At 48.7% G+C, this 22383-nt stretch overlaps 1 protein-coding gene across 7 annotated transcripts in view; it reads right to left on the minus strand.

Annotated features, from left to right (window-relative positions):
* Positions 1-10371: 10371 nt before the first annotated feature.
* The window catches only part of DIPK1A (divergent protein kinase domain 1A), an 844817-nt gene continuing 832805 nt past the window's right edge, over positions 10372-22383 (minus strand). For all 7 annotated transcript variants that reach the window (XM_069641811.1, XM_069641810.1, XM_069641812.1 and 4 more), the window contains one exon: positions 10372-11803. In XM_069641811.1, the coding sequence (XP_069497912.1) occupies positions 10991-11803 (813 nt within the window). In that variant the 3' untranslated portion in view covers positions 10372-10990. The remainder of the gene's footprint in view (positions 11804-22383) is intronic.

The raw sequence follows: 22383 nt of genomic DNA on the forward strand, positions 1-22383 counted from the left end.
AAGTCTGCTGATGTAAAAGCTCAAAGCCCGCCTTAGGTCCAGCCTATGCAGCCTTTCTTCCTCTTTCCCCGGATGGGGAGGGGGATAAAATGAAGGTAAGGTAATCATCTGAGTGATGTGGAATTCAAAAACCACCGTTGGGAGAAAATTAGGCTTCACTTGTAGGACAACTTTGTCTTTATGAAAAATTGTATGAGGGGGTTTACAAGATAGAGCTTGTAATTCGCTCACCCTCCTAGCAGATGCCAATGTCACTAATAAGACAGTTTTAAGGGTGAGAAACCTTAGTGAACAAGAGTGAAGTGGTTCAAAAGGAGTACCCATCAGGAAATTTAAGACTAAATTTAAGTCCCATAAGGGAACTTGGAATGGTCTTGGAGGATAGACATTGGTTAATCCCTTCAGAAATTGTATTACTAAAAGGTAACTTGAAATACGATGGTTCCTCTGCAGTGCGCTCCAAGATCGATAGCGCTGCGAGATAGCCCTTGATAGTGCCAATCTGAAGGCCCGAATTTGCCAAATAGAGTAGAAAAGATAACACCGTTGGTGTACCACATGAAAGGGGTCGATATTCTTTTCTCTACAACAGCTCCAAAATTTGTTCCAACGGCAGTGGTATAAAGTCTTTGTTGCTGGCCTTCTTGCCGAAAGCAACACCTCCATGACGTCATCTGGGAGGTCCCAATCCTTGTATCTCAACCTTTCATATACCAAGCATGAAGGTTGAGGGTTCTGATGTCTGGATGGAGAACCTGACCTCCCTTCTGCGAGAGAAGATTCTCCTTGAGTGGAAGACGAATTGGAGGGCAGATGGACATGTCCAGAAGGTCTGGGTACCACGTTCTCCTGGCCCAGTCCGGGGTAATTAGGATCATGGCTTTCCGGAACCTGCTCAACCTCCTGATCATTTGAGGAATGACAGGGACTGGAGAAAACGTGTATAGAAGTGGAAACTCCCAGTCCACTACGAACGCGTCCCCTAGAGCTCCTCTCGGGGGAAATTCCCTTGAACAAAACTGATCGCACTTCCTGTTGATGCTGGCGAAGATCTGTTGAAGGACCTTCTGAGCTAGTTCCCACTCGTGGGAGACTGTACTCTGCCTGCTCAGAGCGTCCGCTGTCAAGTTCTTCTCTCCGGCTAAGTGAACTGCCGATAGAGAGATTCCTTCTTGGATTGCCCAAAACCGGAGCTGCATCGCCTTTCTGCACAGAGGCAGTGATCCTACGCCTCCTCTTTTGTTGAGGTAGTGCATGGCCACTGTGTTGTCCATCATTATCAGGACATTTTTCCCCTGTACAGTTGGCAGAAAAGCCTTCAGCGCTAGTCTGATTGCTCTCAGCTCTAACAGGTTGATATGTAGTCTGGACTCCGATGGAGACCAACGACCGCTGATGGTCAAGTCGTTGGCATGGGCTCCCCCCCCGTGAGTAAGGCATCCGTGACTACTGTTATCTCCGGCCATGGTTGCCAAAACAGTTCTCCTTTCAAGATGTTCTCCTGGCAGGCCTACCACTGAAGGTCTCGAGCCACCTTGTCCGGAACCTGAAGGAGATCTGTCATTCTCCCTGAGAATTGCGACCACTGAGTTCTTAGTGCCCACTGAAGAGATCTCATTCTCAGGCGAGCCTTTGGCACAAAGAAGATGCAGGATGCCATGAGGCCTAGCAACCTCAAAAAGTCGAAGGCTGGGAGACGTTGGCCATTTTGAAACTTGGTGACCATCTGCAGAATATCTTGAGCCCTCACCTCTGGTGGCAAGGCTTTTCCCAGGGAAGTGTCCAGGACCGCTCCAATGAACTGGAGTCTCTGTGATGGAAGCCCAGTTTGTGAAGGAAGTGGCAGGCATAATCTATCTGGATCTGAGCTTGTTCTGGAGATACAGCTCTGATCAGCCTATCGTCCAGGTAAGGGTAGACGTGAATCCCTTCCCTCCTTAGACTTGCAGCCACTACCAACATTAGCTTGGTGAAGACCCTCGGGGCAGAGGTCAGCCCAAATGGCAGAACTCGAAATTGATAATGAGAGCCGCCAATTGCGAACCTCTGGTATTTCCTGTGTTTGAGATGGATTGGCACATGGAAATAAGCATCCTGAAGGTCCAGAGATACCAGCCAGTCCTGGAGCTGGAGGGCCTGAAGGATCCGAGAAAGAGCTACCATCTTGAACTTGTCCTTCCTGAGGAACTTGTTCAATTCTCGTAAGTCCAGGATGGGTCTCAGTCCTCCGTCCTTCTTCGGTATTAGGAAGTAGGGGGGGGGGGGGTGGGAGTACCAGCCCTTGTTCCTCTCCGCTGCAGGTACCGGTTCTATGGCACCTTTCTCCAGCAGGTCTACAATTTCCTGCAAGAGGAGAGGATCTGGAACTTTCTGAGAGCTGTTCCCTGGTGGATGAATGAGGAATGCGTAGAAAAGGCAGGCAGTAACCTTGGGCAACTGTCTCCAATGCCCAAGCATCTGACTTAATATCGTGCCATTCCGTCAGATGTTGAGTTAGCCTGCCCCCTACTGGTGTCTTGTGAGGAGAGTCCTCAGTGTGATTTAGAGGCAGCTGATGCAGGTGCCGGGGGTAAAGACGCACCTGCTGCTGCGGCTTTTGTATTTTTACCCCGTCCACCTTGGGTGAGTCTTTTTTGACCTCTTTGAACCGACTGTCCTCTGCCTTTTCCGAATGCGGAATAAAAGAGAAAGGACTTACCTCTCCAAGAGGTTCCTGAGGGGCGATATGACGTTTGACGGATTGCAGCTCCCAGGGATTTTGCTGCTGCTTTGGATGTCTAACTTTTCTAGGCTGTCATCCGCCTTCTTACCAAACAAAGAAGAGCCGTCAAAGGGCATATTTAAAAGTCTGGCTTGTACATCATGAGCAAACCCAGACATTCGCAACCACGCAAATCTGCAGGTTTTAGTACTTGCCGCCATGGCCCTACTGATGCTGTCAGCAGAATCAATGCCAGTTTGAAGGGATTCGCACATTGCGTCTTTACCATCCTTCTTAATGATGTTTAGAAACGCTTCCCTTTCTTCTCCCTCTGGGAGGCAGTCAGCCGCTGATGAAGCACACTCCCAAAGTATATGGCTGAACCTTGCGAGCGTACAAGTAGCGTTAATAGATTTCAACGCTATGCTACATGCAGAAAAAACTTTCTTAGCCATAGAGTCGTATCTTTTGTCATCCCTGTCCTGTGGAACAGTAGGGTATGCCGATCTACTGCCGGATGCAGTTGCTGCTTGAACAACCAGACTCTCTGGAGTTGGATGTTTAGACAAAAAATCAGGGTCAGTAGTAGATACCCTATATTTGGCTGATAACTTATTAACCGCCGGGATAACCTCAGGAGTTTCCCAGTTATCCAATATTTTTCTTTGTAACGCAGCATGAAATGGAACCACAGGATCGTCCTGTGGGCCTTTAACTACAATGTCTGTAAGATCATCCTTTTGGAATGCAGGTGAAGGTGTAGACCAACCCATTAATTCTATAATTCTTGCCATTATAATTCTGTAAGGGGTCTCAGCATGTTCCCCTGGGTCTGGTTTGGCAAATTCTATTTCTGGGGAAGTATCTAACCCACTTGCCTCAGGTAAGGATTCTCGAAGGTCCTTCAACCTATTTTCCTCAGAGATAAATCCCTCTGGTTCTGGTGTTGCAGATCTCTGCAACCCGAAGGGTCTTTCTTGATCCGAATCCTCCCCTTCCTCATAAATTGAAGACAAAGGTTTGAAATGATCAGACCTTGGAAATGGCTTAAATCCCATTTCCAGAGCAGAAGGGGCAAAATGTCATAATTGGTTGGGAAAACGTCTACGTCGTTGACGCGGACGTTAAAGGCTTCGAAACACCGAAAAAGGCGTCGAGAAGATTGGAAGAGGCCTTGACGAACTCGAGAGGATCGGGATCCTACTCGAGGTTGTCGATGACCTCGAAGTCATGTTAGAGGCCCTGGGTATGACCACTGGCTGTGAGGTAGTGACGGCCGTGGGTTTGTTGTTTTTCGACGTCGAAGACGGCATCGATTCGATCGACCTATGCGTCGATGAGCCCTTCGATAATGGCGACGATGACGCAGATTTATGCATCGAAGGGACCTTCGACAATGGCGTCGATGGCACAGTGCCTTTGCTCGAGGGTTTGTGACGCTCTCTAGTAGTTTCTTTTGCCGGGTGCAACAACTCACAGCGTTTAGATTTTTCGGGTCTTTCACCCAGGTTATCACCCTCAGCTGTCTTCGAGGGGGTTGAGGCCGCTTTCTCGAAGACGCTAAGCATCCTTTTACGGAATTCCTCCCACTCAGCCTGAGAGCTATGTTTTGTGGGGCAGGTGACTCTTTTCGGAGAAACAGAAGACGACGAGGAAGGGGATCTTCAACGTCTCTTACTTGAATGCTTGGATCTCGAAGAGTGGTGGGAACTGCTTCGAGACCTAGAACGAGAATGTTTCCTGTGTCGGCGAGGAGACAAATGGCTCGACTCTGCCGAGGAAACTTTCAAAGGAGTTTTAACTGTCTTACCTCTCTCAAGCTTCCCCTTACGCTCCTTCAAGGCTTTCGCCGTCATGGACATGCAGTCCTCGCACTCCGAACATTGGTACTCCGATCCCAGGCACCACAAACAGATCCTATGAGGATCTGTCAGTGACATTTTCTTTCCACAGTCTCGACATTTTTTTAAGCCGGACCGTGGAGTCGTCGGTTCGGATGAGGAAGCCATCGAGTAAGAGTTGGTATTCGAGGAATAATGAAGAATATATTTTCTGACTAACGAACTGAGCAACGCGATTCCGAGGCCCACGAAGCGCGGAAAAAAAAACTGAGCAACTGAGGCTGCGCGAGTCTATTTATACGCATGATGACGTCGGCGTCGATACAGAGGCTGTCGAGGGACATCGGCTCGAGGGATATCGACACGCAGCGCCCTCTACTGAAAAAAAAATTCCAAGGCCAGCAAGCTGGAGATGATCTATCAAGATAAGGAATACGTCGGAGGACACAATCCCTTCGAAAGATTTCTTTAGATGCATTCAAGGAGAGGTCAGTTTTATCCAGATAAAATAATATTTCTGCTGTCTGATTGGTGTTTCCTGAGAAAAGCTAGAAAGTTTTACTTTTCTGGCCTCCCATAAGATCAGCACCATCGCTATGCCTTCTTGACAGAAGCCTGGCAAGTTTTGGTAGGCTTGGAGTCAGTGATTTTTACTTCTTTCTGTGACAATTCAATCCAAAGCATCCATCAAGTTGTTGGTGAAAACCTGTAAGCATGAAGCCCACCTGGCAATTGAGATTATGAGATATTTATTTTACACAGACGGAACAATGCTCTTTTGATCACAAAAGAACATACAATAGATATGAAATAGATTTGATGAGAAACAGTAAGATTCTTAGAAGGGGGTGAGTTTAAGGGACATTGTGACCAGGTTGTGGAGGGGAGCAAATGTAACAGTCACCAGGGACACTACATAAATGGACATATATTTGTATTTTGTATTTAATTTATATAGCGCTTTCGATTAAGGACAACCAACATTGGACATTTTGCAGGTAGGCGGTATGGCCAGCTGTGCTCTGGATGCGGCCATGGTGGATGAAGTGCTAGAGTGGAGGGGTATCCCTACAAAATATCTCCACCAAAAATATCACCATACATATGACAGTTTGTCTCGCTATAGGCAATATTTTTGGGTGGGATAATTTGTGGGAGTGTGGGATGCAAAATAACGCAGGGGTTGCAGGGGTGTGCCCCGCAGGGTCCATGGGTCAATATCGTTGCAAAAATATGGCAATGTTTTTGTATCGTGATATTTTTGCAGGGATATTAACACATGGAACCAGTGGAGGGAGTGAGGGACAGAGGCAGGTTAGAAGAAAGGGAAACATTTCCACTACCATGGAGATGAGAGGTAGGTTAAGAGGGTAACGCAGAGGTGAGGAGGTAGGCTTTTAGTTTGGTCTTGAACAAATCCATGTGGACTGTTTCTCAGATGTCCAGGGGAAGAGAATTCAATGCAAGTGGAGCAAGAAGAGAGAAAGAGCAGAAGCAAGAGGAAGCACAGGGAAGGCGAGGAGGCAGAGCAGAGATTACAAGAAGGTTTGTAGAGTTAGACATAGGATAGATACAGTGGTGCCTTACTGTGGATAGATTTGTGGACCAGGAGAAGACATTTAAATCTGGCCCTGTTTTGCAACATCAGCCATCCAGCCTGGTGATGGGACAAGGAAGCAGATGTGAAGTGATGGAGTTCAAAGAGTCCTGGTAGCAAAGTTAAGGATCTCGTCAAGAGGACAGAAAGCATAGTTGGGGAGATCAAAGAAGATGCTGGCTCAGTAGTCCCGTTTAGAGATGACAAACGTGGTTAAGGGATGTTTAGTGGTGTTAAAAGGAAGGAGGTGCCTGATTTTCCTAATATTTAGGAGGGTGGGGCAAGCAGCTTTTCCAGTTCTGTAGATGAAAGTAGAGAAGGGTCATAGATGACGTCAAGGTTTCTAGCTGAAGAAGAGTAGGGGAGAGTGTCAGGTGGGTACTGGGTAGGCAGAGGAAGAGATGAGAGTGTGTTTTTGGCCGGGAAGAACAGAGAGTGAAAAGACATCCAATATTTAATGGCAGAGAGACTGTTGGAAATTTTGATAGAAAGATCAGATGAGAGTAAAGGAAAAGAGAAGATGATTTGGGTGTCGTTCACGAAGAGTTGGTACGAGAACCCAAAGGAGGAGATTAGTGCCCGAAGAGCAGACATGTAGAGTGTAAAAAGGAGCTGACCCAAGACAGTGCTGTGTGGAACACCAACAGTTAGAGGGGTGTGAGTTGAGAGGTGATGTTGCTCCAGGAGACAGAATTGGTGAGGTGCAAGGTAGGATTCAATCCAGGCAAGTGCTTGAACGCAAATCCCTAGAAGAACGAGTATTAAGAAAATTAGAGTGATCGACCGTATCAAAGGCAGCAGACAGGTCAATGAAAATTAGGATAGAGGATAGGTTAGAGTGCTTATCAGAGGCAATGAAGTTGGACACATTCATGAGAGCAGTTTCTGTGGAGTGACAGGAGCGGAAACCTGCTCGTAAGGGGTCTCAAAGGTTGAGGATGAGTAAGAAAGTGTTAAGACAGTTGAACAAACCCCTCTTGAACACTTAAGAGTAGTGCAGAAGGAGAGACACCGTTTAGCTGATAGGTTCGGGTCAGCCCCTTGCTTTTTTAGGAGAGGGATGACCATGGCTGTTTTGAAAACAGAGGAAAAGCAAGCGAAGTCGAAGGCCAGGTTGAAGAGTGCAGCTAGATGAGAGGCCACTAAAGGCTTGACTAGCTGAGGAGCAAGAGGATCTCGGGGACACAAGAGGGGTTAGCTTTTATCAGTAGAGATAGGGCTTTGTCAGTATTAGTGTGACTTAAGTGGGAGATAGAGGCAGATGATGATGGTAGAGTAGGCAGAGTGTAAAATGTAGGAGCAGGGAGTGTAAGGAAGGTCAGGAGAGAGTCTCTAATTTAGGAAATGTTTGCAGCAAAGTATTCAGCTAGGTCATTAGCTGCAAAAGTGGAGATGATAGTCAGACGTAGGAGGAGGGAGGAGTGAGTTTACGGTTCCCTGTAGCCGGCGAGGATGGTTGGAGTGAGAGTTAATGAGGGTTAGGTATAAATCCATTTTTGCTCTATCAAGAAAGGACTTGAGAGTGTCCAGGGCAGAGATGTAAAGTTGCAGCTCCTCACCCATGTGGGCACGCCTCCATTTGAGCAGCAGCCGACGCATGTCTGTACAGAGTTTACGAATGGGGTGACCAATGGTTGAGGATGCTGTGACGTATAGTAGAGATTGGAAGCTGGATAAGGCAGTGTTGGTGGAAGAGGCATCGAGTGTGAAGGAGGAAACATTGTAGGTCAGAGAGAAAGGGGGAATGGCAGAAGGTTTCATTTCATTTTAGAAATAGGTGAAGCAAGTGGTGAGGAAAGGTCAGAAGGCAGAAAGGAGATTGTGGTGCAAACAATGGAGTGATCAGATATGGATGGTGTGATAGTATTAGTGGCTGAGAGAGGTGGAGATGGATGAGAGATCCAAAGAGTTAGCCCCTGTGTGGAAAGGAAGTTTATGGATAGAGTGGAGAGCGTGGTCACTAAGAAAAGACTGAAGTTCATATTTCTGAGAAGTTTTTGGAGAAGGAAGGTTAAAGTCACTTAAGAGAATGAGGTGATATTTAGTGGAAAGAGAATCAAGAAGTTGCCCAAGATCATCAAAGAATGGTCCAGTGGCACCAGGGGGGAGATAGATGGAGATATTGTGAACCGAGTTGGTAGAGCAATAGTAGAGATGATGAATTCAAAAGAGGTAGGTGAGGATGTGGCATTGGAGAATTGTGTGGCATTGAGGCGGGAAGAGAGTAGGTGCCTGATGCCTCCACCACTGCCAGTAAGTCGAGAAGAGTGAATGAAAGATAATTTGGAGTAATGTAGGGCTGCCAGAGTGGAATTGTCAGATGGAGAAATTCAGGTTTCAGTGATAGCAAGGTGGTTTAGGGGAGGAGAGTTGGAGTGAAAGTCGTCCGTCATAAAGGACGTTTTGTTGCATACAGACTGAGCATTCCAGAGTACAATGTTCAGTGGATGAGGGAAGGAAGAGAAGTTGGGTCTCACAAGAAGAGAGTCGAGCTAGATAGGTGTTAGCAGAGGTATGGTTAGCTTGTTGGCTTTGTTTGTTGGAAGTAGGTGAAAGAGAGGAGTAGTGGAGTTTCGAGTTGCGAGTTTTATAACAGGGATAGGAAAGGAGGCAGTTTTAGCGTGACTGGAGAATGCATAGGGAGAGGTGAATAGGAGCAGGAGCAGCAGCAGGAGTGAATGCATTATAGGTGAGTAGCACAGTCTGGCGAAGCAGTACAGTAATTAGGAAGCTTAGGGTACGCCAGGGTGCAACAGGGAGAAAGGTAAAAGCAAAGATAGCAGACAGTAGGAATCTACAAGTGCAGAGTACCGAATACAACCAAGACCCTCTGCATCATCCACAAGGCTTTCTGGTGCCTGGGTCCACACTAAATGCTACAACTTTCTCTCCCTCAATACTTCCCTGCTAGAGCCGTCCGCTCCTCTAACTCCAACTCTCTTATTGTCAAATGCTTCTCCAAGTAGAGTGAGGGGCAGGTCTCTCTCTTTGGCTGGTGCCTCTCTGGAACAGCCTCCCTACCACTCCGAGACTTGAGTCGGACCTCCTTAAGTTCTGTAAACCTCTCAAAACTCTGCTTTCTACTTCTTTCTCTTCCCGGCTTATCAGCCCACTGACTGGCAGCCTGGTCCTTCATGAATCTCACAGATTACGAGGTCGTCTGCCCAGTCCACACCAGTACCCCGTACCAGCCCCCAAGCACTGCCCTTGTGGGCCCCCTGCCTGGCGGCTGTGCATCCCACCCTTGGGATCCCTCTGCCCAGCACTTAGCCAGTGGCCTCCTTCCCTGGCACTTCACTTCCAGGATCACCACCACTTGCCCATACCTTGCTCACCCCCGTCCCTCCCTTCATCATCTCCTGCATTTTTCTTCACTGCACCTGCACGTCCGAATGTCACAAGGCCTAGTAGAACCACGTTGGTGATATTTACTCTTCTTTTTTTCATTGTATTTACTCCCCTTGTTACCTCCACACTTGCCTTGTGGCGCTTTGAAACACCATTGTTTTGAATAAGCGCCAAACAAATGTGCAATAAATAAACTAGCTTCCAGGTTTGTACGTTTTGTATGTTAAAGATCTACAATTTAACATACGTGAAATGGACATTTTATATGAAAATGGTTTAGCGAAACATTTAACCCAAGATAACTACTAAAACACACAAAACAATTTGGCCCTAAAACCACATAAGATATTTTGTACCGGTTACCTTGAGGAGATGTACCCAACAAGTTTGTCTCATATTTAATGGAAAGAAGAACATTTGGAAAACTGTCAAATGGGTACAGTTATGCAATAGGTATCCTTGGTTTTTGGGTCTACACTTGCCCCAGAGGGATCCACACAGTAATTCTGTAAGTACTTGACACCTGAACAACTACTGAGTATTGGAAGGGTCGCCTTGATTATGCAGACCAGGAAAAAAGAATGAGAAATGCATGAGAATAATTTTGCTGGAAAAAAAAGAACATCTTGTGTGTTGCCAATCAGCCAGGTGAAAGCCTTGCTTTGTACCCTATAACCATGTTCTAATTAATCTTTACATAAATACTGAGGCAAGGTAATAAACTAGACTAAGATCAGATAGTCAATGGTCAATCAATTTTTAACACATATTCCAAAAGGACCATTGGCTTTTCAACACATAATTGGGCATTTTCAACTGTCACCTTGAACAAACATTTGTTTCAACACAAAGGGGAATATACAAATTATTAGCATACAACAACATCGCTTAAAAGTACCATTTTATTCTCACATGAATTGTTTAGCCATTTTAATTCTCCAACCATGATGTGCAAATTCTGCCATGCTAAAATATTAGTAAATTTAAGTTTCATAAAAATGTCTGTAGAATCATTTAAAACAGCAGCTTTTCACTAACCACACCGTGTCCAGGGGTGGTTGTTTGGCTAGTGCTTGCAAAACCACTTGCAAAAACACTTTGGAGTTGCATGGATATTTACAAACGAGTAAGTCATGTTTCACAGCATTGTAAAAAAGTTAAGGTTGTCCTTATGGTAGCACAGTGAACGCCGTCAGCAGAAGGCTGATGATAGAGAGCAGTACAGTGTCTCATGGCAAAGATCCTAGGAGTATAAGTGCACTGTAGAAATTAAGCTCTTCGTCCCATTTATGGAGCACGATCAAGACACTACTTTCATATCAGAGCTCGCCATCTGAACCTGAGAGAGATGGTTCTCCCCCTGCCATGGTAGGCGAGGGTGCTGTGGTATTAATTACGGTGTAGTAAAAAAGAAAACACAGACACATACTGATCATGATTTTGATGAAAAGTGGTGAACCTCCTACAGTGGTATGATGTCTTATTCTGCTTCTGGTAGAGAAACTAAGAATCATTAGTGTGAGATATTTTCTTCCACAACAATGTTTTTAAATTGTTTAATATTAAGGAGTGCTCCATTTCCATCTGATGTGCTGTGACTTTAAGGGCAATGCAAGCATACATTTGTTTCTCCAATTCTTCTCGAATTTCTGTAGGAGCACCTTGAAGCAGGTAATCTTTAAGTAATTGGCACACTTTTGCCAAATTTGGCTGAATTACTTGTGTAGTGCACTTCATTTTATTTGTGTTGCAAACAGTCCTGCAGTCTGTGCCATAAACACAGTCCATATCTGATACACAATGACGATCTTTCATTAATTCCTTTAAATTCATCTCTGGCTCAATTTTTCTTAAGTCTGCCATTTTGAAGTCATATTTATCATTGTAGCCCAAGATGTTGGCACTTATATCACACATAAGAAAATTACCATAAGGCCCATGAAAAATGTCTTCTACAAATTCTAGAAGCCCTATAGCAATCTTAGCTTTCCTGGGCCATGATGGTGTAAACCACTGGTCCATACTTCTCCGAAAACCAGATGGAATGAAAATCTCCATGATCCATGGAACACTTACACCATACAGAGACGTGTATTCAACTCTTTCCATCATGTAAACATCCCCGCAGAAACCAAGCAGTTTGGGTGTATGTTCTTTATCCCGAAGAATGACCATCAGCAGAAACTCATTCAGCTGTACAAGTGCCCAAGCAGACTTCGCCTCTGAAAGGGAAACATGTCCATCTTTGTTTCCATCAGCAACTGACAGGATCAGATTGACCAGTTCAGAAAGACTGCCCTGATCGCCCAACTTTGCCTGGAAGCATAAAAAGAATGGCATCTTAATCTTACACGGATATGTTTTGAACAGTACAATCAAGCATGTTTCCAAGTATTAAACATCAAATACATATTAAGTTTGATTCATGCCCATTGAGTTAATCCATACATGGAAGAATCAACAAAAGTGAGAGGAAAAAACGCCCTCCTGGTTGAGCTTGAAATTCGACAACTGACTGACACAAACGCATTAACTCAGAGAACCCACTACCTGTCTAATCACCACAGATCATGCCATTCATCGCAGCTGCACACAGCAGTGGCTGCACACATACCGAGGGCACCCACACACCATATATTACCCTACTCTCCACTGAACTGGTCTCCGGTCCCCGTGGGCGTTCAACCCACAGCGCTTTGAGATCATACCAATGGTATATAAAGCGCTATACAAATGCACAATAACAAAACACTGCCCTACTACCAACGTCCTCTGGAGACAAGAAGACAACCTACCTTCCACTCGCTCAGCACCTTCAAAAACAAATGCAGTTCACAGTACAAAACAGCCAACTTTGACTCCAGCCAACAAAAAGCCCAAGTATATGCTATGACACATAATGAAAGAAGCAAGACAAACAAGGACACCCCATGCCTCCTCATCTATGACCACACCATTGTGAAACAGTCCACAGGCATTTATGACCTGCTTAGCGAGAAGAAGACAAGTTTATTGTTCATCACTGAAACCTGGCTAACAGATGGCTACTCAGTAGTTATCCACAAAGCCCTTCCTTCACAATACTAAATTAAGCCTGCTCATTGGACTGGCAAGTGAGAAGGAACAAGTTACTTACCTGTAACTGTTGTTCTCCAGCATGGGTCTGGCATGGATTCACATGCTCATGAATATTCCCCGTCGTCAGGCTGGGAATCCTCGGTAAAGAAAAAGCCAGTATCAGTTTCGTTTCTGATCTGTCTTTCGTAGTAATAACCAATCACTGGTCTCTGCGTCATACTGACCACAGCCAATGACTGCCCTCTACCTAAGCACCGCCTCTGGCAGCCATCTTCAGATTTGGAAGCACGTGAAGTGGCAGTATGACCAAGTGAAGAGCCGCAGAGGGGTAGGCGGGAGGGTTCGCATGTGAATCCATGCCAGACCCATGCTGGAGAACAACAGTTACAGGTAAGTAACTTGTTCCTTCTCCAGCATGGGGTCTGGCATGGATTCACATGCTCATGAATAAAGAATACATAGCAGTACACACATGCACAACCACGGGAGGTGGCAAAGGCTCAACATTAAGCATCACATCAACTCAACATTAAGCATCTTACCTCCTCACCAGGCTCACCTCAGGCGAACAGGTTGCGCAGCACTGCTTGGCCGACCCTGGACTCCTCCCTGGAATCCCGGTCGACGCAGTAGAATTTCGTGAAGGTGTGCGTCGACCTCCACGTAGCAGCCCTGCATATGTCCAGCAGGGGCACACCAGATAGGAACGCCGTGGTAGCTGCGATCGCTCTGGTGGAATGGGCTCTCGGACGGCCAGGCAGCGGTCGGTTTGCCAACCGGTGACAGTACATGATACAGCCGGAGAGCCATCTGGAGATGGAAGCCTTCGAGAGAGCCTTCCCCTGATTGACAGGTCCAAAGTTCACAAAGAGTTGTGACGTCTTCCGAAAACCTTTCGTGCGGTCCACGTAGAACTTCAGCGCTCTAGCTACATCCAGCGAGTGCAAAGTCCTCTCAGCCGGCGACGAAGGCGACGGGAAGAACACAGGTAACACCAAGGGTTCGTTGAGATGAAAGTCCGACGGTACCTTGGGCATGAAGGAGGGGTGCGTCCTGAGCACTACCCTCGTGTCGTGGAAAGTCAAGTACGGGGCCTTGCAGGAAAGGGCCTGGATCTCTCCCACTCGTCGTGCGGAGGTGATGGCCACGAGAAAAGCTGTTTTCCACGATAGAAACTTCAACGGGGCCGAGTGCAGAGGCTCGAACGGAGGTCCCATGAGTTTGGTCAGTACCACGTTGAGCTCCCACGCCGGGGCCGGAGCCTTCACCGGCGGGAACGATCTGAACAGTCCCTTCATGAACTCTTTCACCAGACGATGAGACCACAAGGACGTCCGGCCCGTGGTTCTGGTGTATCGGGAGATCGCAGCAAGATGAATCTTGATGGACGCGTGTGCCAGACCAGCTTTGGCCAGCGTCAGCAGGTACGGCAGCACTTGGGGAGCCGTAATCCGTAGAGGGTTAATCTTCTGTGCGTGGCACCAGACAGAGAACCTCTTCCATTTGTGTCCGTAGCATTTAAGAGTCGAGGACGCCCTGGCCTTTGCAAGAACCTCTCTGCAATCGGCCGGTATGTCGTATCCTCCAAACTCTAGCGCTGCAGGAGCTTGTTGACGAGCCGGATTAGCAGAGGCAAGGGAGGGAACGCGTAGAGGAACAGGCCCTCCCAGGGGAACGAGAAAGCATCGCCCATGCTCCTCGTCTGGGGAAACCTGCTGGCGAACCTCCGGCACTTGGTGTTCGTCGCCGTCGTGAACAGGTCGATCTGGGGTGTGCCCCACCGTCGGAAGAGGCGATCCACCAGATCCTGCCGTAGTTCCCACTCGTGGCACGAGCGCAGCTCCCTGCTGAGTGAGTCGGCGATGGTGTTTTTTATCCCTGCCAGATGAAACGGCACCAGAAGAATCCCTTGGGCGACGGCCCAATGCCACAGGTCCTGCGCCTCCTTGGACAGCGCTGGGGACCTGGTTCCGCCCTGTTTCCTGATGTAAAACATGGTGGTGGTGTTGTCGGTGAAGATCCTCACCACCTTGCCCTTGAGGGACGGAAGGAAGGACCTGAGGGCCCAAAACACTGCACGGAGCTCCAGGACGTTGATATGCAGGGACTTCTCCGTCGGGAGCCAGAGTCCCCTTGCGTGCAGATTTTCGGTGTGCGCTCCCCACCCTTCTAGGGAGGCATCCGTGGTCACAGTCACCTGGTGGGCTGGGGTCTGGAAGTCCATGCCCGCCGTCAGATGCGCGCGGGTGCCCCACCACCGTATCGCTCGTCGGAAACTCTCGTCGAGCTTGATCCTTTCCTCGAAGCTGCCCGTCGTCTGGATCCAGCGCGCATCCAGGAACTCTTGCAACGGGCGCATCCGGAGCCTGCACATGGGAATGAGGTAGATGCAGGAAGACATCATCCCGAGGAGGGACTTGATGGACCTCACTTTGGCCGCGTCGGCCACCAACATCCGTTGCACCTTGCCCAAGATGGTCCTGGTCCTCTCCTCCGACGGGGAGGCCAGAAGGGACACTGTGTCGAGCCTCGCTCCCAGAAACAGTGCGACTTGCGCGGGCACCAGGTGGGATTTGGCGTAGTTCACGGAGAATCCCAGGTCCGTGAGGAGTTGGACGGTCCTTGCCGTGTGGACCACGGCGAGCTCCCTCGTCTTGGCGCGGATGAGCCAGTCGTCCAGGTAGGGGTAGACGTGAATCCCCTCGCGGCGCAGCTGCGCCGCCACCGGTGCGAGGCACTTGGTGAAAACCCTGGGTGCCGACCGCAGTCCGAAGGGAAGGGCTTTGAACTGGTAATGACGCCCTTGGACCACGAATCTGAGGAATTTTCGGTGCCCCTTTAGGATGGGAATGTGGAAGTAGGCATCCTCCAAATCCAACGACGATAGGAAGTCTCCTTCCTCCAGCTGACCCAGGACGTGCTGGAGGGTGACCATCCGGAACTTCTGCGCCTTGATGAACTTGTTCAGGCGTCGCAGGTCCAGGATGGGGAGCCATCCTCCCGTCTTCTTCTTCACGAGGAAGTAACGCGAGTAGACTCCGGAGCAACGAAGCCTCTTTGGGACGAGTTCGATGGCGCCCTTTCTGAGCATCGCCTTTACCTCCAGGAGAAGTTGAGGGACGTGAAGTTCTTTCCTGGCCACGGGGGGGACGCGCGGGCACCTTCTTTGAAACTCGAGCGCGTGGCCCCGGGCCAGGGCGTCCAGCACCCAACGGTCGGTGGAGATGGACTCCTACACGCTGACGAAGCCCGCCAGCCGGCCTCCCACCGGGGTGCTTCGGTGGGGGCCCGACCCCACGGCCGGTTCAATCCTGCTTGGACGCGGCCTTGCCGCCTTGGCCTCCTTGGCGACGACGGCGGGGGCCGCCAGACTTGCCTCGTCCTCTGTAGGCCTCTTGCGACGACGAGCGGGCCGCTTGACGGTAGGAAGCGAAACCGCCGCCGGAACCTTTGGAGGCGCCCTTGCCTCCGCCGCTCCGAAAGGGCGTCCGCCGTTGCTGCAGTACTCCAAGGGCCCGGGCCGTCTCAGTATCCGCCTTGATGGCCTGAAGGGAATCGTCCACTGTCTTCCCAAACAGGTTGTTCCCGTCGAAGGGCATGTCCAGGACCCTGGTCTGGACGTCCTGCCGAAAGTCCGTAGCCTTGAGCCATCCGCGACGTCGAAGGCAAACGCCGTTGCCCATCTGGCGGAACCCAGTGTCGGCGATGTCCGTCGCCACGGTGATGGCGTGGTCCGAGGCCACCTCACCTTCCTGCAGGATCTCAAGGGCCTCCGCCCTCTTGTCGTCCGGCAGAAAATCCAGCAGGGGAGCTATCTTGTACCAGAGTTCCCTGTCGTAGCGGGCCACGATAGCCAAGGCGTTGGCCGCTTTAATCGTCGTCGCCGCCGACGAGATGACTCTGCGTCCCATGGCATCCAATTTCTTTCCCTCGCCGTCCGGCGGGGAAGTCGACGTGGAGGCCGCACCCCCCCCCCCGCTTTCTTCCTGGCTGCCGCGGAGACGACGGAGTCCGGGGTAGGCTGCGCCCGGAGGCATAGGGGGGCCGAGTCCGGGACCCGGTACTTTTTCTCGTACCGGTCTCTTTTCGCTGGCGTCGTGGAAGGGTTCTTGAGGAGGGAAAGGCCCTCATCCCAAATGTCGTCCAACAGAGGCACTGCGAGGACCGTCTTCCTCTTGGTCTCGCGCCGTTGGTAAAGGAAGCCTTCCTTTTTCTTCTCCTCAGGGCAGAGTTGGAAAAGCTCGGATGCCCTGGCGATCATTGAGTGGAACGATCCAATCTCGTCGGGCGGAGAAGCCCTGGTGGGAGGCGACGACGGAAAATCCTCGTCGTATGCCTCGTCGTCCGTACCCGTCGCTGCCGTGTCAGTCCCCGTATCATCCCCTCGGGTGGACGGGGAGGAGGGCTGGACGGGGCGCGACGGTTGAAAAGGAGGCGGTGGATGGATCCTTCTTTTCTTGGTAGGGGGAACACCAGAAGGTCCCGGTTCTGGATCCCCCGACGGGAGAGGTTCCTCCGTCGGTAACGGTAGTCTCGTCCTTATCTCGGAGCATAAGGACTGTATAGCCAACAAAATGGCCGCTGAGTTGTCTTGCGGCGCTGGCAGAGGGGAATCCGACGGGCGAGCAGGGGCCCCGTCGGTATCCTCGACGATGTCGTCGTCGTCACCTGCGTCGGGGCCCATTCCGACGGGCTGGTCTTGTTCCACGCCTAGGCCGTGGCTTAAGACCTCGATCAGTTCCTCTTCTGAGGTTGAGGCCGAATCTACGACGACGCCCTGCCCCCCCTTCTTCCCCACGGAGGGTTTCACGGGGGTCCTATCGATGGGCACGAAAGAAGACTCCCTCCGAGGAGGCAGGGAGATTCTGGGCCCCGAGGCCGCCACCACTGGTGCAGCCTCCACAGGCTGGGCCAGGGCCGCCGCGACCGTTTCGATAGAGGGCTTGGTCGAATGGATCAAGGCCTTCACCACCTTAGGTGCGCTCACCGCCTTATCCTTGAGGGAGGGGGCACTGCCACGCTCCTCCTCTGCCTTAGAGCTCGACCGGGGTCTCTCCAGGAGCTTCGCCGGGTGCTCGGCCTTCCTCTTACCCGACCCAGAGCGTTGGCTCGTGGTTGATGGTGCCGGGGAGGGTGCGCCCTGCCTGGCGCCCGTAGAGCCCGACCGTTCGGCGCTCCCGGTGCCAGCGGACTCGCGGTGCTTGGCCTTATGTTGGGCCCCCGTCGCCGGGGCGCCCTCAAAGGTCTTAGAAGACCGCTCAGATTTCTTCTTCTTCTCGCCAGACGGGCTCTTACCCTCCAGCCAGCTGGCGAGACGTTGATGGCGGTCCTTCATGGTCCGTTCCGACATGTTGCCGCAAAACGCACAGTCCTTCTCCACGTGCGTCTTGTCCCCATGAAGGCAGTAAAGGCAGAAAGAGTGTTCGTCCTCCTTGAAGACGTTCTGCAGCTGGCATCCAGGGCAGGCCCTGAACAGCTTTCCGGGCGTCGAGCTTCCCTTCTCCTGGGCCATCTCCGAGACCGGGCCTGAGAAGCTTCTGGAGTCCTCCGAAGTGTAGCTCGACGAAATCTTCACCCTTGAGGGGCACAGATGAATCCGACACGGGTCCCCGTTGATCGGATGTAGGATCGGTGGAGCTTGAGGCTCTTTTGACCGAAAGAATCGAAGTTTTTGTGAAAAAGCGCGAAAAAATAGCACTAACGCTCGAGAGCAATAGCACGAGGATCCCAACACATGAACGTGCGGTAAAAATCTGAAGATGGCTGCCAGAGGCGGTGCTTAGGTAGAGGGCAGTCATTGGCTGTGGTCAGTATGACGCAGAGACCAGTGATTGGTTATTACTACGAAAGACAGATCAGAAACGAAACTGATACTGGCTTTTTCTTTACCGAGGATTCCCAGCCTGACGACGGGGAATATTCATGAGCATGTGAATCCATGCCAGACCCCATGCTGGAGAAGTTAAAAGCTCACGCATACAAAAAGACTCATGATGTCAAAAGATCACCATCCAAGAATATGAATCACTCCACCACATTGCAAACATCCACACCACGCTTTCTCCTTTATTCTTCTTCACATAACGCCTCAATTCCCATGCAACCTGGCAGATGTTCCTAACCTCTTGGTAGACTGCCAACACCTCACCATACTAGGACACTTCAAACTATGGTTTGGTAAAATGGGACAACGAGTTACACAATCCCTCCCTCTGCGAATCTGGATGCCCTGCATCTCAAGCCATAATAAGAGGAGCCGCCACAAATGCAGCTGAACCTGCCCTGGATGGAGTTTTCTGTTATAAAAACAAACACCTTTTCTAATACTCATTCAATAGGGTGACCAATTTGCCGGCCTGTTCACAATATTCACGCTGGCTGCACTGTTACCAAAAAGTACCATGGGTCCTTCCACATTGATCAGACCCTGGAAGGACATGAGGGTGGACATGCTTTTAACAATCCTGATACTTCTACCTCTCCATGCTCCCTATGTACATCAGATGATGTCACCAGATGAATAATTCCACAACCTTCACACATGGATTTCACAGACACTGTAAGCACAGGCCCCACAAAAGTCCTTAATATGCTCCCCAAACAAGCAAGTTGCTGCATGGGTTATTACCAAACGTAACAATTTCAAGAAAATAAAACAGGAGGCTCGAGCAACCCTAGAAGAAAATGCTTGCCAACAGACAACATTAAGTAATGTCAACAACGCTACATAGCAGAAATGAAAGAAGCACACAAAACTCTTACACACACTGCATAAAGTCCGAGCAACTTGTCAGAAGGAAATGTTAAAAATCACTAAATAAAAAAGAAAACCCTGCTGTTCAATCAAGATGCCTGCTAATCTAGCAAAATCTTCACTGCCTGTGGATCCTGTGTTTTTTTGTTGTAAATGATTAAAAATCCTTACCGATAGTGTATTCTGTATGTAACCTTTGTAAATGTCTCGTAATATTGAAAATCCTTACCTAGAATGTATTCTGCATGCCAAGATCACAAAACCCAATGGCTCCTCACCCGCTTGCACCAGAACTTTCTCTGTAACGTCCTCATTGTGCTTCACTGATTAAGTTATAAATTATGCTTGTAACCAATCCCGTAAGTCTTATGCGCCTAGATACCTCTGGGTTTTGTGAGCTATATAAATGTTCAAATAAATAAAATAAATAGATAAATAAAATATGGAGTATGCAGCACTGCACAATCCCCTCCCAACAACTATATGCCTCCATCTCGGCACACTTCAACAACATAATTCTACAAATCCGAGAGCAGAAAAGGGCCAACTATAGACCTCCACTCAGTGATTAAGATGGTGATGGAGGCAGCACACAGCAAACGTTCAATGCCGGCACCAAGTGCTTTCCACTGCTTCTTAATACACAGAATTCATTAGCACAGTAAATATCAGATCCCGCAGGATTGCCAGAGGAACCATATGTCCCTTTAATGTCTACGAGGTCATAAACCAGCAAACTGAACTTGCCCCCTATACCAAAAGCTCCTAAATGCATTAACAGAACAAGGCATTGCCCAGTGGACCACAAAAACGGCTTACGTTAAAGCTCCACTCAAGAAAACCACAACTAACCCTGAAAACCCAGTGTACCAGTGTCCTATCTCCAACACACATTTGACCAAAACAAATCCACAAAAAACAAATCTAGCAACAACTCTAGGACTATTGTGTAAACTAACAACCTACTGCAAGTATACCAATACAGATTCTGACCGATGCGGGTGGGGTGGGGTAGGGAGATGTCGGGTGGGGTGGGGTGGGATGGGAAGAAGTGCAGGAGAGGAGGAGAAAATATCCACCATCTCTTCCACATGGGACACTCTAAAAAGCAATGCTGGTCCAAACACTCCAAATGGGGTCATCCTCCTGGGAGTCCCTGCAGCTTTCGTCATGATCAGCTGCAAGGTTTCCCTAAAAAGACTTGTGGACATTGGATTAAAGGGAACAGTGCTATGCAGGATCACATCACTCCTCACCCAGAGGACGGACATTGCACACACATGACACCCTTCAAGTCTCCCCTGAAACATCACCTGTACTCCAAGAATCTGGATTATTACCACTTCTCTTCAACACCTTCAACTCAGGGTTCACATGATCCTTCAATGACACAGGCAATCAAATCATCTACAAATACTTCAAATGCACATCTATCAGATCTTGGCACATGTCTCGCACAGGTCAGCTCGATGACAATTAAGCAAAATATAACCTCAACAAATAGGAACTGATGATTTTTGGCATCAAGACCCGACCCAACCCCCACATCGATCCACTGGCCTGAAGTAACAGTAATCTGCCTATCGCAACCGGTTTCAATCAAAAACCTCAGGCTCATCACGTACAGTGCCCTCACAACCAGAACGCAAGGTAAAGATATTGCAAGAAGCTGCTTCTTCCAAGTTTGAACTTCTGGTGCATTATGTAATACCTGACGTTCCCACAAAGAACAATGGCCAAGTGATCACAAGTTTTGAATCCACCTCTACTCAGAGAATACCTACTAAATCACCTACAAGAGCGCAAAAAGATGAATCAAGACTAAGATTCCCAACATGGAAACACATCACCCAATCTCTCCAAACATTTACTAGCCCCTGGTCAGATGCAGGATGCAACTCAAAATCCTCTATATTTCCATTGCACCTCCCAAATCAGTGGTTCAGAATCCATCAAAGAACTTAATTCACTACAACATGGTCATAAATTCACTCTGGCAACATGGCTTTGCCAGACTTACCAGACTTTACCCAAAAATGCAAAAGAGGATCCTCCATCTCACTTCTATTCACCAAATAACCAGGCAGCTTTGCACAGATGAAGTTCAAGTAGCCTTGAGAAAATCCGTGAAAACTTAAAATTCAGAAGCCCACAATAGACAATATAGCCTTGCCCCTTCCAGGAAAAGACTAAAGTAAACCTTTCAATCTAATAGCAACCCCAGTCTATGTTTTTGAGATGCACCAGAAACAGTCAAACAAATACAAGCAAAGAACTTCCTAAGAGCTGACCACCTAGATTTTAACCACAAAAATAACCAAACATCACAAACCTGGACCTGAAGCCCTTGCACAGCAAAGACTAATACGAATACCACATAAGAAATCTAGACTAAATTGGGACAATGCCCACATCAAGAAATTTAGGGAGACCGAACTCACTTATATCAATCTCCAATTCTTCCACATCACTTAGAAGACAATGACACCACCCCACAACCATCACAAAATAGAAACCAGAACAATAACACCTCGCTAATTGATAAAACACATCTGGTCTCAGCACAACAACAAGGTGGAACATAAACAGTTCAGTCTACTGACTTCTCACAAACCCTACACCAGACCCCTTTGTCAATAAATCAAATCACCTCTCCATCTAGCACCCTTGCAGAATGCACACATACCACAAACCAAGGGAGCAAGGGATTCCTTTAAGATCCATTGATCAACAAATCGAGACTCGTGGAGCAGTTTGCAGCTCATTGATGGTGGCTTGCCATATCTTTAGTTCCATCAGGCACATAGTCTATGCCACAGGCTCTTCCATTGTCCTAGCATGTCATCTAATAGATCTTGGGTTCTCCACTCCTGATAAAAAACGTACTCACAACAAATATAGAACCATGCAAGCACTCAGAATTCAATAACTTCAATTCCCGCTTTCCTTGCAGAGTCACAGGCAACAAGGCACCAAAAGGGCACTTTACATTACAGAGATAAAAATGAAGAGTTGGTGAGTAGGAGCTAAAAACAGCTCCTTCCCATCAGGCATTGCATGGTAA

This window comes from Ambystoma mexicanum, chromosome 1q (assembly GCF_040938575.1).
Source record: "Ambystoma mexicanum isolate Mex_15411 chromosome 1q, UKY_AmexF1_1, whole genome shotgun sequence".
Taxonomy (NCBI): Eukaryota; Metazoa; Chordata; class Amphibia; order Caudata; family Ambystomatidae; genus Ambystoma; species Ambystoma mexicanum.